General features: G+C 37.7%; 2 protein-coding genes and 1 non-coding gene across 4 annotated transcripts; 2 read left to right on the forward strand and 1 right to left on the reverse strand.

Moving 5' to 3' along the window:
- Positions 1-216: 216 nt before the first annotated feature.
- Positions 217-7,137, forward strand: chadlb (chondroadherin-like b). Its single transcript, XM_017484451.3, has 8 exons — positions 217-422; positions 872-1,041; positions 1,465-1,659; positions 1,790-2,091; positions 2,221-2,722; positions 2,819-3,505; positions 5,237-5,403; positions 6,912-7,137. The coding sequence occupies exons 2-8, from the start codon at positions 880-882 to the stop codon at positions 7,135-7,137; spliced, it is 2,241 nt and encodes a 746-aa protein (XP_017339940.1). The 5' UTR covers positions 217-422; positions 872-879.
- Positions 7,138-7,221: 84 nt separating this feature from the next.
- Positions 7,222-15,957, reverse strand: l3mbtl2 (L3MBTL histone methyl-lysine binding protein 2). 2 transcript variants are annotated; one of them, XM_017484450.3, is made up of 18 exons: positions 15,889-15,957; positions 15,113-15,567; positions 14,684-14,840; positions 13,737-13,870; positions 13,459-13,558; positions 13,298-13,374; positions 12,896-13,013; positions 11,447-11,581; positions 11,229-11,317; positions 10,885-11,134; positions 10,477-10,553; positions 10,256-10,360; positions 9,639-9,786; positions 9,465-9,547; positions 9,138-9,372; positions 8,355-8,396; positions 7,930-8,124; positions 7,222-7,844 (listed from the first exon to the last, which is right to left on the reverse strand). In XM_017484450.3, exons 2-18 carry the CDS (start codon positions 15,485-15,487, stop codon positions 7,714-7,716), a joined length of 2,451 nt encoding a protein of 816 aa, XP_017339939.1. In that variant the 5' UTR covers positions 15,488-15,567; positions 15,889-15,957; the 3' UTR covers positions 7,222-7,713. The 2 variants fall into 2 exon arrangements, with proteins under 2 accessions (XP_017339939.1, XP_017339938.1); XM_017484449.3 differs by having other exon boundaries at positions 15,672-15,921.
- Positions 15,958-16,177: 220 nt separating this feature from the next.
- trnaq-cug (transfer RNA glutamine (anticodon CUG)) lies at positions 16,178-16,249 on the forward strand. Its single transcript has one exon. It is a non-coding gene; the product is annotated as a tRNA-Gln (tRNA).
- Positions 16,250-17,042: the final 793 nt, after the last annotated feature.

Genomic DNA, 17,042 nt, shown 5'->3' on the forward strand with positions numbered 1-17,042 from the left:
ATTAGCTGTTTGATTAGGGTTCATTTTTATTTAGTAACTATTTGCACTTTTATGCAAGAAGTATTTAGTTATCCCCAAAATAAAACTATTTAAGCTTATCAAAACAGTCAGTGATAATAGCAGAAGAGTAATTCCAGTAGAGGAATTCAAGAGAAAATTATGTCCACCACATGGTATGTTTGTGAGAGCCACTCTGGCTGTGAGTGTGGTGTTGGAACAGTGTGTCTTTGTGTGTGCAGTGAGGTCTGGAGCTGGAGGGACACACACATACACACACTGAGCCACCTCGACACGGCAAATTCCTCTGGTGCAGTGTTTATCAGAGAATCTTTAAAATCTTGTACACAAGTGGTTATTTAAGATTAGATTAACTTCTGTCTTTAGGAGGCATTAGATGACTCTGTGAATTCCTAGTGAGGAAGGTAGGTGCCATTCAAGTTTTTTTCATTTTCTTTCAAAATTAAAAACAGTGATAAGACTGACTGTCTGTCTGTCTGTAATTGGAAGTTGGAAAAGGTTCTTATGAGTTTTTATATATCTATATAGTATACTGGAATTACTGATTGGAATCTAATAAACATTGTTTTAAAAGGACAGTTTTCTTTCACTGTAAATTTAACAGGAATTCAGTGGAAATTGTATTTAATTGCTAGATAATGAAAGTAGGAATTGACTTATGATTCACTTAAAGAAAAAAACTATTTAAAGGAGGTCGCAATATCATTAGTATCATCAAAGTTAATGCAGAAATGTAATAGTGAACTGAACTGAAGCCACAGTGAATAAAACATGATGGGTTGTAGGCTAGAACAACAAATGATCAATTATGACAGGTTTTTGTTTTGTTTTGTCTGCTGTGTTGTACATATAGAGACCAAGATGTTTCTCCTTCCTACATGGTCCGTTATATTATTGTTTTTTCTCGGAATCCGGGAAGTGAAGCCAGGAAAGTGCCCTAAATTCTGCATGTGTGACAACATTCAGCTTACAGTGGCTTGTGTCAAGAGGAATCTGACTGAGATTCCACCCACTATTGATGAGGTACAATTGATAAGGTTAACATACTTATATAGGAGTTAAAAGTACATCGCATCCAGGCATAATGGCAATAATAATCATATGGCGATTATTCAAGGCAATTGTTATCTACTGTATATATTAATTTGATCATTATAGAAAATTGTGATCATTTAGGTAGTATAAAGGTTGTACTAAATAATTTAAACAAGTAAAACTGAAATCCCAACCATTTAATTAAGCTCTTATGTCAAAAACTTATCACATCTCCATGATAATGTTAAGAACTTCATGTATTGTGCTGTTCCCACATTGTTGGCACAAAAATGTAGGGCTTCTCCACCTCCTAAAGCCCAATGTATCCCCACTCTATAATGTAAACTGTATAACAATACAGCTAAAAACCATATAACAAACCTTTCTATAATCTGTGTGTGCACTTCCCAGATCACAATTAAGTTGGACCTGAGAGGTAATAACATACAGGAGCTTCCTACAGGAGCATTCAAACATACACCTTACCTCACCCACTTGTCTCTCCAACGCACTGGCATCCACAAAGTACGAGAAGGAGCTTTCCGCAGTCTCGGCCGCTTGGTCTTTCTCAACTTGGCCTACAATGATATCGATATTCTGTACCAAGTGAGACAAGCACTGCTCATTTACAAGACCAGATTCATTTTGTATGGAACACATTGTGTTTGTACTGTTACATTCTGTATATAGTTTATGTTAACATGAAGCTCTTTGCTTCTGTTCATCTTAATCACAGGAGTCATTTGATGGGCTCTCCTCCCTGAAGCAGCTCATCATTGACCACAACAGAATAGAGGAGATCCAGCCTGGAGCTTTCTCGCAGCTGGGGTTTCTTAACCTCCTTTCCGTCACTCACAACCAGCTGGTATACATACCGAATATGGCTTTTCAGGGCCTACAGAACATCAAATGGTTACAGCTCAGTTATAATGCACTCAATTATGTTGACACTGAAGCTTTTGCTGGCCTCTTCACTCTAACCCGTCTCAGTCTTGATAACAATGAGCTCCAGTTTTTCCCCACTGAGACCATGACAAGGTGAGTTTAATACAATTTTGTGTGCTCTTGAAAGTTGTCATTGTGTATTTTCTTTGAAAAAATGTCAGTGGAGGAAGAATGTCAGCCAGAGCTGAGAGAAAATGTTTTCTCATGTTTTTTTCTCTATAGACTCCCTGAGGTGACACGCCTAGACTTGAGTTACAATCCCATGACCTATCTTGGAGAGGAGGTAGTGTCTATGGCAAAGCTTACACACCTCTTTTTGGATCACAATTCTCTGCAGGATTTTTCTAGTGCAGCTGTTTTGCTCTCACCCAAGCTCACACACCTTGACCTCAGCCATAACCAGCTGCGTGTCTTGCAGCCTTTGGCCCTTGGATCCCCTAAGCTGACTCGTCTCAACCTGACAGGCAACCCAATCTACTGCAGCTGCTACCTGCGTCCACTGCGAGAGTGGGCAATGAAGGAGCGGGTACGTCTTGGAGGAACTTGTAGTGGTCCACCCCACCTATCTGATGAGAGCCTCGATGCAGTGCAACCTGCTGATTTACGCTGCCAGAGTCAGGAGGCCATGCTGAAAGCTGAGCTGGAGGAACAGCGCAGACTTCCACCCCCACTGACAACCCCACCTGGTGACAAGGCCAAATGCCCAGACAACTGCATTTGTGAAGTAAGGGAGTTTCATGATAGTACAATGAAGATTTTTTTCATGTTAGGTATTAATTAAATAATTAAATATTGTCTCTGTTTTTACATTTAACACTAGACTGAAAACCATCACGTATCCTGTGAGAAGCAGGGCCACACCAAAGTACCACGAGGCTTCTCTCCAGACACACGCTTGCTGGACTTACGTGACAATCACTTCCATTACATTGCTTCCAAAAGTTTCCCAGGCTTGCCAGAAGTGGTTTCCCTTCATCTGCAGCGCTGTAAAATCCATGAAGTGGAAGACAGGGCTTTCAGTGGTATGAAAGGTCTGGTCTACCTCTATCTTTCAGAGAATGACCTCACGTCACTGAGTCCAGATGTCTTCAAGGGTCTGCCCCAGCTCACCTACCTTCATTTAGAGAATAACCAATTTAAACAGTTTCCCAAAGGAGCTTTTACGCTGCTGCCTGGCTTGTTGGCTCTACACTTGGAGAACAATGCCATCACTAAGCTTGAGACAGAAATACTGACAGGTGCTGAGAAACTGAGGAGTCTTTTTCTGAGCATGAATGATATTACCAACATCGCTCCCAGGGCCTTTGACCCAGCATCTGACCTTGTTACATTGCACTTAGACAACAACAAACTCAAGGAAGTGCCAACTAATGCCTTTCTAAAAACAAGTAGCTTGACAGAGCTTTATTTGTCCTACAATCCTATTCGCTGGATTGGGGCCAAAGCTTTTCTTCCCATTGCAACCTCTCTGAAGCATCTTTATCTCAATAACATGAGTTTAGAAAAGGTGAGACTTAAGTATACAGTTCATATATTAAAATGCAAATTGTATGTAAAGTGGTGCTTGCAAGATTGAAGTTGAACCCTTTAGAATTTTCTACCTATCTGCATAAATATGACTTAAAACACCATCAGATTTTCACAGTCCTAAAAGTAGACAACGATAACCCAATTACACAAATTAAATAAAAATATTGCACTTGGTCATTTACTTATTGAGGATCCAAGATTACATATCTATGAGTGGAAAAAGTATCTGAACCTTTAGGATTAGTAGTTCAATTTGAAGATGAAATTAGAGTCAGGTGTTTTCATTCAATGGGATGACAATCAAGTGTGAGTGAGCGTCAGGTTTAATTTAAAGAACAGGGATCTATCAAAGTATGGTCTACACAACACGTTTGTGGCCGTGTATCATGGCATAAACAAAGGAGATTTCCGAGGACCTCAGAACAAGTGTTGATGATGCTCATCAGGCTAGAAAAGGTTACAAAACTATCTCTAAAGAGTTTGGACTCCACCAATCCACAATCAGACAGATTGTGTATAATGGAGGAAATTTAAGACTGTTATTACCCTCCACAGGATTGGTCGACCAACAAAGATCACTCCAAGAGCAAGATGTGTAATAGTCCACAAAGTCACAAAAGAACCCAAGGTAACTTGTAAGCAACTAAAGGCCTCTCTCACATTGGCTAATGTTAATGTTCACCAGTCCACAACCAGGAGGCTTGTTTTGTGGAGTTACGAGACCAAAATAGAATTTTTGGTTTAAATGAGAAGGGTTATGTTTGGAAAAAGGAAAACACTGCATTCCAGCATTACCTAATCTGTGAAACGTGCTGGTGGTAGTATCATGGTTTGGGCCTGTTTTGCTGCATCTGGGCCAGGATGGCTTGCACTTAGATGCAAACTGTTCCATCAAATGCAATTGATGGAACAGTGAATTCTGAATTATACCAGCAAATTCTAAAGGAAAATATCCATGAACTGAATCTCAAGAGAAAGTTGGTCATGCAGCAAGACAATGACCCTAAACACACAAGTCATTCTACCAAAGAATGGTTAAAGAAGAATAAAGTTAATGTTTTGGAATGGCCAAGTCAAAGTGCTGACCTTAAAATGTTGTGAAAGAACCTGAAACAAGCAGTTTATGTGATGAAACCCACCAACATCCCAGAGTTGAAGCTGTTCTGTATTGAGGAATGGACAAAATTCCTCCAAACCGATGTGCAGGACTGATCAACAGTTACTGGAAATATTTAGCTGCAGTTATTACTGCACAAGGGGGTCATACCAGATACTGAAAGCAAAGGTTCACATACTTTTGCCACTCACAGATTTGTAATATTGGATCATTTTCCTAAATAAATAACCAAGTGTAATATTTTTGTCTCATTTGTTTAATTGAGTACCCATTGACTAGTTTTAGAACTTATGTGAAACTCTGATGATGTTTTAGGTCATGTTTATGCAGAAATATAGAAGATTCTAAAGGGTTCACAAACTTTCAAGCACCACTGTATGTACTCCAGCTTTTTCATAGGGATAGAACAAACAATTATCTTGTAGTATGCTGTAATTACCATATTACCTAAACACTATACAAAAACAATATTGTGACTAAAAACATTTGCAAACATTCTTCTGCTCTAAATTTCACATTGTAGATGATTACCTGTACATTCCTATTATGATACCATAAAAGTTATTTGTTTAATTTACTTTCCATGTACAGATGTCCAAGGATTCACTTACTGGCCTTGGATCTGGACTACAGAGTCTTTTATTGGAGGGCAATCAGCTTGAGGATGTGCCGGACTTTAGTCCACTTTCAGGGCTTCAGGTCATTAATCTGGCAGAGAATCCACTGCTGTGTGACTGCCCACTCCTACCTCTGCGCAAGTAAGATTGCTTCCTGTTCTCCTTATCTCACTGCGTTAACATTACCTAACATTATGATATGACCAATCCATTGGTGGGGGAGCAATATGTGATCCTGGCACCAAGTCATTTGAATGTGGTTACCTTTTTAAAATGGTGTTTCATCTCCGCTGCAAAAAGGTCTTATGATACTTTTCAACACGCTAGTGTGAAAAATACAAATCAACCAGGAGGTTGCCAGTGTTTAGGATCCTACATACAGTCCCCTCCAAAAGTATTGGAACGGCACGGACAAATAATTTATACCTTGACACTTGAGTTTTAGATCAAAATATCTAGATGTGTTAAACAATTTAGAACATGACACCTTTTGTTTGAACCCACCCATTTATCAAAATGATCCAAAATATTGGAACACATGACTGACAAGTGTTGCCAAGGGTAGATAACCCTAACCCTAGGTTAGATTGTTTGTTTAAATAAAAAATAGTTATGAATGTCTACTCCCTGCCGTGGGTTTTGCCGGGGAAGACTGCATTTGTTGTTAAAAAGGATAAACCAACATGACAAGAGTTGTCTATGTGAGAAAGGCAAGCCATTTTGATGAGCCATTGCACAAGCACTGGGCATAGCCAATACAACAATTTGTAATGTCCTGAAAAAGAAGGAAACCACTGATATACTAACAACTACACATGGAACAGGCCAGCCAAGGAAAACAACAGCAATTGATGAAATGTGAGAGCTGTGAATAAAAACCCCAAAACAATAGTAACAGTGATAGAAAGGTTATAAAGTGTGGAGAAAGAAAAAGATCTGCTCATGATACAAAACATATGAGCTCATCAGTCAAGCATGGTGAAGATAGTGTCACGGCTTGGGCTTGCATGGCTGCGTCTGGAACAGGCCCATTAATCTTTATTGATGATGTAACTCATGATGGTAGTATCAGAATGAATTCAGAAGTTTACAGAAACATTCTGTCCGCCAATTTACAGAGAAATGCATCCAATCTAATTGGGAGGAACCCCAACCCCAAAAAACAAAAACAAAACAAAAAAAAAAAAATGTACAACCACCACCAACTTAAAGAAGCTGCACTACAAGGCTGGAAAATACAACAGTTTGTTGAAGTTATTGCAAGAAAGAAATATGTAACCAAGTATTAAGTGTTATTTATTTTAATAGCTGTTAGCATACTTTTGCTCACCAAACAAAATTGGGTGGTCTGCCAACAAAGGTGCCATGTTCCAAGGTGTTTAACACATCTAGATGTGAATATCAGAAAATGAAATTCTGATCTATCGTCTCATTCATGTTTTGATCTCAAACCCAAATGTATTCAAAAACAACAAAAATATGGCCTTGCTGTTCCAATACAGTGGGGAATGTATAGCAGTATATGTGATTAAAGGTAGTGTGTACATACATTGTTATCTGTATGTTTAATCATTAGCTTGTTATAATGTTGGTAATGTATTTATATGTGCATGCACAGCATTTTTTATTTTAAAAAACCTTTTCTTCAGGTGGCTAGAGAGCGTCAACCTGAAGTCGAGGGCCAAATGTGGTTATCCACCCGAGCTCAAAGGCCAAAGGGTCAAGGACATTCATGTTTTTAAGAGCTGTCCAGGACAGGGGCCTCCTCTTTCCCCAAATCAGAAGATCTCCAAAGCACCAAAGAGCACAAAATCTAAACCAGCCCATGCCAAAACTACTAAGCCCAAACCACGCAGAATACAAAATCTCACTTAGTGCAGAAGTCTAGTGCTAAGAAGTCTGTGTGATCACAAAACATTTATAAGAGCATTAATATTTATGAAATTTCTAAATAAGGTATTTAACAATGTTTTACTTTATTTTACAAACAAACAATACAAACACAAATATCTTTAAAAGTTGCCTAGTAGTAAATGTTGTCTTTCAGAAAGTACACTCAGAAGTTGTTAACAGTTTAGCACTCAGCGATATTGGTATAGTCTTATTTCAGTATAATCAGTTTTTCCTTGTAAAGTTAAGCCTCTGTTTTCATGTGTCTTATTAATTCCTGTTCATTCATCGTAGTTATGTTTGGATGAAATTAGTGTACATTTATTGGTATTAACAAACTGACACAGAAACTAAGCTTCAGTAGTGTGTGAAGGTTAAAAAAAAAAGAAAAAGAAAAAAAAAGAAATAATACACAAATAACAGAATCCACCAAGTATTTGCTCTTTTTTTATCAGGATTGTATCAGCTGAGGTGCTTTTTGATGCTGAAAGAGAGAGCAATGTTCATTTATTGTCCATCAGTACATAGCTGTTTTGATGTAATCTGTGAACCTGGAGTGATTCACTCTGGAATTTCTTCTTTCAGTAAAGAAGGTGGAGGTGTGTTATATCCAGTGCTTTCATTGCCTTCAAGGTCATGGGTGATAGGGGTCTCCATCTCCATCTCCTCCACTTTCACTTTAAAGGAAATAACTGCATACAAAATATGCATCTCCGTGATTGATTATTACATTCATATAAACAAGGAAAGCATATTTAGAACACAAGCAATACTTACTCTCTTCCTCAAGCTCAGTCTTTAGAGTTATGACTGGCATGTTCACAGGCTGCATGGGTGTGTCTGCGGGCAGAGTTGGGAGCTCTTGGGGCTGAGTAGCTACAGGCTGATTGTCTGACTGGAGATGTCCATCTTGCTGAGGAACTGAGGGTTTTGATGTGTCATCACTTGTCCTTTTCTTTACATATCTTCTCTCTAAAAGTCACAGAGGGTCAATTTGTTTAAATAAATAAATAAATAAATAAATAAATAAAAACAAAAACGGTGTCCAATTAAAAATTATACAATTAACAATTATTTTAAGAAATAATGTGTAGAAACTTCAATTATATGAAACATATTTAGAGCAAATGATAAATGTTGCCAAGAAGAAAAAAAAAAAAAAAAGAGACAAGCAACATGACTAGGAACAGAAAAATACATACTCTTTTTACCCACTGATTTTTTGCTTGTGCGTTCCTGAGGTTCTGTAAAAAATAAATAAATAAATAAATAAATAAAATAATTATATATATATTATCAGACTCATTTTAACTTCAATATGCTTTATTTATTCATTTTCCTTATAAAATGTCTAACAAACAGATACCTTCAGTTAAATATACATGTAATTAAACAGTTAATTTGGGTTCACCAATTTGATTGGACAAGAGTGGTGGTATTTAGTATAACGGCACTGGGACATTTCACTGTTTGTGTCGCTTGTCTGTATTCGTACTACAGGCTGTCAAGTCAGTCTGTGCACGGAATGACATGACATCTGGAAATATTTTAGTTGACAAATCAAAAATAAATATAATATTTGGTCATATTGTGTCTGAAATGTCAGTAACCTGATATTAATTTCTTCTTTACAGAACTGTTGTATAAAAGCAATGCCACACTGGCACTGTTGTACAGGGTGTCAGCACGGCTGTGATTCGGCTGTAGACACAAGGCTGCAGGTAATCACAGCTGTGCTGATATTCAGGTAATCTCTTCAGTGCTGATAGCTAGTATATCAGCACTCTTGCTCATGTGATACTGCTTAATTATTGTATGTTGCTGACTATGTGTAGCACAAAATGTAGTATTGGACTTGGTACTAAGGTAAGAAGGCTATTGGTGAGGAACGCCTGTAAACTTTACTCTGGGGTCTCGTTTATTTATTAATCTTGAAATACAAAAATAAAGACATTTGTCATCATGGGTATATGGGTTCCCTCTACCTGGGCCAATGGGGGGCTGAAGCTGATATCCAGCAAGTTCACACCAGCCCACAGGGTAGATATCAGGGGATTCACAGTCCACCCACTGATCAAACTCTGACTCCCAACCATCAAAGTGCAGCAAAAGCAGGCGACCCACACAGCGCTGCACAGTGGCCACACACACCAACCGAGGCTCCATTAGGTCCACTGCCTCCAGCTTCATGCCTGGGGCAAAGCCATGCTCTACAGCATCCTGGAGGAGGGAGACAAGAAAGGTGTTAGCACTTAACTAACTTTGTACACACAAATAAGTGACTAATGAAATGTGTGGGGAGAATATTTTACTGTGTTAAATAGTCTGCGTGGAGCAGCCTCTGCTCCCATTTCTTCCAAATATTTGGCCCATGTGAAGGTTGCCTGATCATATCCTAATGGAAAAGAAAAAAACATTCAATTCATCTTAATACAATTTACAGGAAAATGTGCAGTCTGAGAATTTTAGATTAGAAAAGCTCATACCAGGGGGTAGAGTGAGGGGTATGTCATTGCTTTGGCAATATCCTGTGGGTAAGATGGCATGTGAGCCAACATGGTAGCAAAACCAATCTGAGCCATCGCCAATCTCCACACCATCAATACCGACCATGAGATAGCCATCGAAGAGCACCTGACAGACCAGAAAATGCATTCCAATCAGAGATTACAGACAATGTAATATAATTCACTCCACCAAAAGTTTGAGTTTTACATGAGTACAGCTAAAAGGTCTCATTTACCAACAAACATTCTTTCTAAAGACCATGAAAAACAATTTTGTGCAATTTCACCAATTCAAGTAGCTTTCTGTAAAAAAAGCACAAAAAAATCAAGCATTTCACGAATCCGCGAAATCCTGTATGGACTATTTAGGAATGTTCTGCTGTTCACTAAACACAAGAAATTACTAATCAAGATTGAGCATGTGAAGTGCAATATAAAAATGGAAAGTAATTTCAAGCAAATTTGTACATGCTTCAGACCTGAGGTTTCAGATTTGGTATTTGAGAATTGCTATAATTAAATTTAGTAAGGTCACAAAAATACCAATATGTTATAATAGCAGCCTTCACAAACTAACAAGAACATCACTACTGTACCTTTCGAACGGAAGCTACACAGATGTTCCCCAGGTTCAGAGGATCAATGGCCTCCAGTTTCATGCCTTCCTTGAAAAACCCTCCTTCCATATAAACAGTCCTTAACTAAAATTCATTTAAAAAAATAGTTTAGTAATGAAGATTTCTAAACAATTTCATAAAGAATGACAGACTATCCATAAACAGAATGAAAACGTTGCCAGCATGAGACAGACACTGACCTTTTTGAACTGACTTGGCACACTATCACACAAAACCTTACGGAATGCTGGATGACTGCTCATATCAACAGACTTATCTGTGAAGAAAGCATACAGAGCCTCAACTAAAAAACATGGCTCTTTACTGTTAACACCATGAACCTTGAAGTGTATTTTAACGTCTCAAAATGTAGTTTGTGTAATGCACCAATATACGAAAGATCTGTAAATTCAAAGAGTTTCTTGCAAAAGAAAAATATAAACACCAAAAAATATTCATTAACAAATGTATGAACTGTGTTATTTGCTAATTAAAATAATCATTAGACATACAATGTCATGTCTTTGTGGTCCTTTGTAGACACAAAACTACAATTTAGAAAGAAATGCACAATCTAAGTAGCAGATAATTCTCCTGGCCACCATTACCTGTTTCCTTAATGAGATGACCCACTCTAACCGACCAGTTTATGGGGTGTATAAGGGGGCTCAACATGTGACACCAGAAATCTGAGAGCACCTCCCCTGAGGCTCCAAGCCCTGCATCTTCATATATAAGCCTTAGACGGCCCCCAATCACAGTATCTACCACTGCTGTACGGGTTCGGCTAACCAGAGAGCGATCCACTACTTCTACACGGACCCCCTGCCTGAAGGGACACTTCATACTCTCTGCCATCTGAGAAAGACAGAGACAAAAAAGAAAGAAATATTGAGCTCTGTACTGTTTAGAAAATCGGTAAATATGGGACACGGTGTGCATTTGTTGTTACCATAGCATGAAAATCCACAGGTATTGTAGATGCTCCTACAAGTCTCTGCATCAAGTATGATTTCCAGCCAGTTATATGTTTGTTGATCTCTGAGAAAAAAACAAACAGAATACAAAACAAACTGAACTCCAGGAAACAATATATACAGTGTCTTGCTGCTTTTTTATTGGTTTAAACAAAGTACTACATGATTTATCATCAGACATTTTCTTACTTACCCTGAGGGGGAACGAGTAGTTTGCTGTTCACTGCACACCAGCCAATAGGATGGACATCAGCGATACCCAGGTTACACCAAAAATCAGGACTATCATCATCTTCAAAACCCACGTATCGTAACAGGGCCTTGTAACCTGAGTGAGGAAAAAGCTAAGAATACTGTTCCAAACACAAGGTTATGATTGTTCTAAACAGGAAATACTTCGGCATGTAGAAATTAATCACAAAAATCACAGATAATTAAAGGTCAAAAATCAATACTGAATGGGTCAAGACATAACAGTTTAGTCGCTACAAAGTCACCTGTAAACCTAATAGTAAACCTGTTAGTAGTTCTGTTCAAAGTGTTAATGGTGTGGCTCATCTTCCCATCTTATGTTCTTATAACAAGAAATACCAATACCAAGTCTACATTCACTTTCCTCTTTATAACCTAAACTACAGCCCATGTTCGACATTGTTCATACCTATATAAATATTTCGTAATTTAGACTAAAGTCAACATTATTTTTACTTGCATTGACGGTGTGAATATCATATCAAAACTGGACTACTGCAATGCACTACTCTCGTGCCTCCCAGCCAGCTCCATCAAACCCTTCCAAATGATTCAGAATGCAGCAGTAAGCTCAATCTTCAACCAGCCCAAGAGAACCCATGTCACACCCTTCTTCATCTCCCTCCACTGGCTTGCTGTAGCTGCACGTATCAAATTCAAGGCCTTGATGCTCACGTACAAGACCTTGTCTGGAACAGCACCCCCCTACCTCAACTCTCTCCTGAAGGCTTATGTTCCCTCATGCAATCTGCGATCGATTAACAACCTAGAAATACCTACTCAGCATGGCTCAAGGTCACTTTCCAGAACCTTCACAATGAACTTCCAACCTCAATCCAGACAGTAGAATCTGTCACCATCTTAAAAAAAAAACAGATAAAGACCCACCTCTTCCGTGAGCACGTAACTAACCCCACATTATCCTTTATTTAAATAAATAAATAATAAATAAATACATACATAATTAATTAAAAAAAAACAAACAAACACCTTACTCTGGCTTTTACACCTCTACTCTGCACTTTGCTTTTCTAGAACTCAATTAAAAAGTATTGTATGGTAGCACTACTTGTAATGTTCTCCGCTTGATATATCGCTTTGCTTGTATTTCCTCATTTGTAAGTCGCTTTGGATAAAAGCGTCTGCTAAATGAATAAATGTAAATGCGAACCTTTAAACCCCTTCAGTTCAAGTGACCAATTTGGCATAAAAGTACAGCTATTACAACTTTAATAGCGGTTCATATCTTATTGTCATTTTAAATAAATAATATTTATAAAATTGTAAACCCCCTAACAATACATCATGGACAATTGACCATCTTTATGATGTTTGTGCAAATGTTCTCACAATTGACTATAATAAAAGTGCTAAACAAACTGTTTGGTACCAGCAAGTCGAATGACGGTGGCAATCCAGTAAACCTTGGTCAGCAAAGTAGTGCGAGTATTCAGGACCTCCACTTGCAATCCCACCGCAATGTCCTCCCACTGAGCACAGAGTGGCACCTGTGTGGCCAAGAATCAGCACTTAAATACACAAGTGTGTCAGTAATCCGTAATTAACGTTACATTAAAAAAATTAAAAATACAATGCAAAAAAAATTGTACTTGCAAAAGTAAAAATGTACTACTGGTCCATTGTTCTCTATAGCATTTTCTATAGCATGTATTTGCAATAAATAATGAAAAATGAAAAACAAATCTTTTCATTTGACTGGTATTATAGAATTATGGTTCTTATGTGCTGATTTTAACATTTTAAAATTACAGGCTGAAGGATATGCACTCACATGTCTGAAGCAGGACACTGGGGCGGCGAGGCAGCCGTGTTTCTCAAGGTAGCATCCCCAATTGAAACCAGAAGAGGCTGGAGAAAGGAGGATAAATATATGATTATGTGCACCAAAAAAAGTATATACACCAGTACATAGTATGCACATGTGCATCGCACCATCTTTCCTAATAGTGGTGCTGCCATGATGACGTTCAGTAACTTCTGCATGAGGGGAAGCATTGGTCTGTAGTGCAGGAGCTTTCCGAAGAGGCCTTCCCTAAACATGGATGCGCAAAGGTGTGCAATTTATTATAACATATATAAGCATCCAAAGAATGTCAGTGAGAATTCATATAGTTCATATTAATCTAGTGATATTCTAAAAATGTGCAGCCTTTTTTAGACATAGCCTCTTCCTTTAACATATTCACTTCATAGATGACTTCAGTGCTCACCTGTAACCGTGCCATTATAGAGGATTTTTTCGAGTTGGAGGAGAAGGAACGGGAGCAGGATGGACTGCAGAAGCGCTTGGATCTGGAGTAAAAACTGCCCCGGGTTCCAGAAATGCCACACATCTCACAAACCACTGCAGACAAGCAAGTCAAACATACTCAATACACTCAATGAAAATCAAATACAAGTACTGAAGATGGCTTAACACTTCACTAATTACTGATGTTTGTCTCTCCATACAAAGGTAAATTACATAGTCATTAATCAATTCTCAAAAGAGTACTCCCAAGCTGTACTTATTTTCTTGGAAAACTTACTGTTAGTGATAGAAATAACATTTGTCCAATCTGGACAGTTACAGCAAACCTTTTTCTGGCTATTATGGCATTTCTTTTGCAGTACATCTGCCAATCTAAAGTTAATACACAATTAATAACATTCTTGGCATCTTGAAGTATAAGAAATCACTACCCTCCCCCCCATTGACTTCATAGTGCTTCCATGGCATAATGTATTATGGATTATGTGCATATATGCAATCCAGAGAGTAAAGTGATAAAAATGTATATATGTATATATATATATATATATACATATATACATATATATATATATATATATATATATATATATAAATATATATATACATATATATATATATATATATATATATATATATATATATATATATATATATATATATATATATGTGTGTATGTATGTATGTATGTATGTATGTATATACACACATACATATACATATATATATATATATATATATATATGTGTATGTATGTATGTATGTATGTATGTATATACACACATACATATACATATATATATATATATATATATATATATATATATATATATATATATATATATATATATATATATATATACACACACATATACACACACACACACACACATTTTTAAGTTGTACCTGGTTCATCAGCATATTCCACAGGAGAGAGTGGAGCAAATGTGGGACTAATATGCCCATCTTCATCAGACAGAAGCTGTTCAATGTGCTCTTCATCCTTTGTTTCCTTCTGTTTTTCTGCAGCACCCAAGTCTGCATTAAGAGTGGGCCAACCTTCCTTCGCACCAAAACAAAACATAGAATTTGTTCAGAGAAGGTATCTCTAATAGCCAATTAATCTTAGGGCAGTACTTCTCAGTCAGATTCTCAATGATAGTTCTCACCAATTTACACATCGATTAAATCTACCGTCTGTATTGAATTATTTATGGTTCCCAATACACCTTTGGAGGGTAACTTCTTGTTAGTGATACTTGTCCATATGGGGGTCCAAGGCCTGAATGAAATAAACTCTGCTTTAAAGAGAGGAGATGTTTTCCAGGTACTCACCGAGTCCTGCTTCTGATACTCTGTGCTCACACTTTGCTTTTTCCCCTTCGGACTGCATGCTGTGCAAGTGGTGCCATGACCTCCACATTTAGTGCAAGGTGGTCGGATAAAAATAGTTGGAATGGCACCCTCCTTCAGCTTGAGCCCTTTAGCACCCATGTTCTTGGTTAACGTGGTGGGTCTGGGCTCAAAACAGTCCTTGCTAAAGTGTTCAGAGCACAAGAAAGAGAAGGTCTTGGCGACCCATTTGTGGCGAGTTCTTTGTACCTGCTTTTCCCATTTTAGAAACTCACCACGATCTTTGGGAAATCTGAACATACTAACATTGTCCCGGTATGACTTTCCACAGCCATATGCTACACAAAGGTTAGGCATTTTGTGATTTTCAGATGTTTACATGCGTTAGTTGGGTGAATCTTGCAGACTCTCGAGTTCTTTCCCCTCTGAAAGTATATCTGAAAGAAATGACAGTCAGAAAAAAAAGAGTATATTGTTTGCTGCTAGTATTAAAACATGAATCTGTATCAATAAGAATAGCTGATGCAAAATAATATATTACATTAGTGCTGCTAAACAGCCTTCAGTCGTGTAGTTTACTAGCACATGTTCTGCAAATTTCAATAACAGCAGTTCACAACATTCACTGCGGGAGTGTAACAAGTCGCAATAAAATCATCAATAAACAATACTGCTTTAATATTTTTATCGAAATATTAATTATGCATCTTTCAAACCAAAAACTAACATTCAACCATTTAAACCCTCCAAAAGCTTACACGCTTCTTCTGCGCCTTTTTTGGGGCTTGTCGACTTAATGTAGAAAAGCGCACTACTGCCACCAGGTGGAGATAAACTACTACATCACCGTTCAAACGCCCTGCGCAAATCTGTGGCTACAGCTGGGCATATGGCACATATTGATGTACACTAATTAAATACCACCCTTACTCTCCTCATATACATTCTTGTATTGATTCAATATCATTTAATAATTCAATATCATATAATGGTTGTGCAACAATACTAACCTACAAATACAAAACCCAGCACCCTGGCGAGCACCGCGGTTCCATGGTGTAATGGTTAGCACTCTGGACTCTGAATCCAGCGATCCGAGTTCAAATCTCGGTGGAACCTGCCAACTCTTTTCAAAAGTCTGAAAATCACTCACACACTGTTTGCGGGTCTCAACAGTTAACAACAAAACATCGTCCAAAATTAATTGGACGTTAGCTGCTGGATTGTTTCTTAATCATGAATGAGTCACTACAACGTTAGTTAAAGCCAGATGTGACATTTTAATCTGCGGTTTTGTCTATGAACGAGTGGTGTCTCCGTGAGGGAAAATTGTGTAACTGACTATTTAGGGCATCCAACTGTGGTATAAGAAATGCCCCATAATAACCAAGGAGTGTCAATGAATCAGAGAAATAATAATAATAATAATAATAAATAAATATAAAGAAGTGACTAAGTAGTTAAAAAGTTGTGTTTATCAACCACAAAAAATTAAGAAAGCTTTCTAGAAGCAGAGGAGTCATTATATTGGTAAATAGGCATCTACAATTCAAATGTCTCAAACAGTTTAAAGATAAATTAGGGAGAGTAATTATTGTTTTAGCAGAAATTCAAGGGCAAAGTCTTATTTTGGCTAATATTTATGCACCCAATGCTGATGATCAGGGCTTTTTTATAGATCTTGAAGGGATGTTGCAATCTGCAGGCACCGCACATGATATAATACTGGGAGGAGACTTTAATCTTTTGATGGACTCAGTCATTGATCATAGTGTTGCAAAAGTGTGTAAGCCCCCTAGAGCAACAGTGACGCTTCACAGGATGAGTAAAAATCTTGGTCTTGCAGATATTTGGAGACTTTTGAACCCATCTGGTAGGGACTATAAATTTTTTTCTTCAGTCCATAAGATTT

This window comes from Ictalurus punctatus, chromosome 13 (assembly GCF_001660625.3).
Source record: "Ictalurus punctatus breed USDA103 chromosome 13, Coco_2.0, whole genome shotgun sequence".
Lineage (NCBI taxonomy): Eukaryota > Metazoa > Chordata > Actinopteri > Siluriformes > Ictaluridae > Ictalurus > Ictalurus punctatus.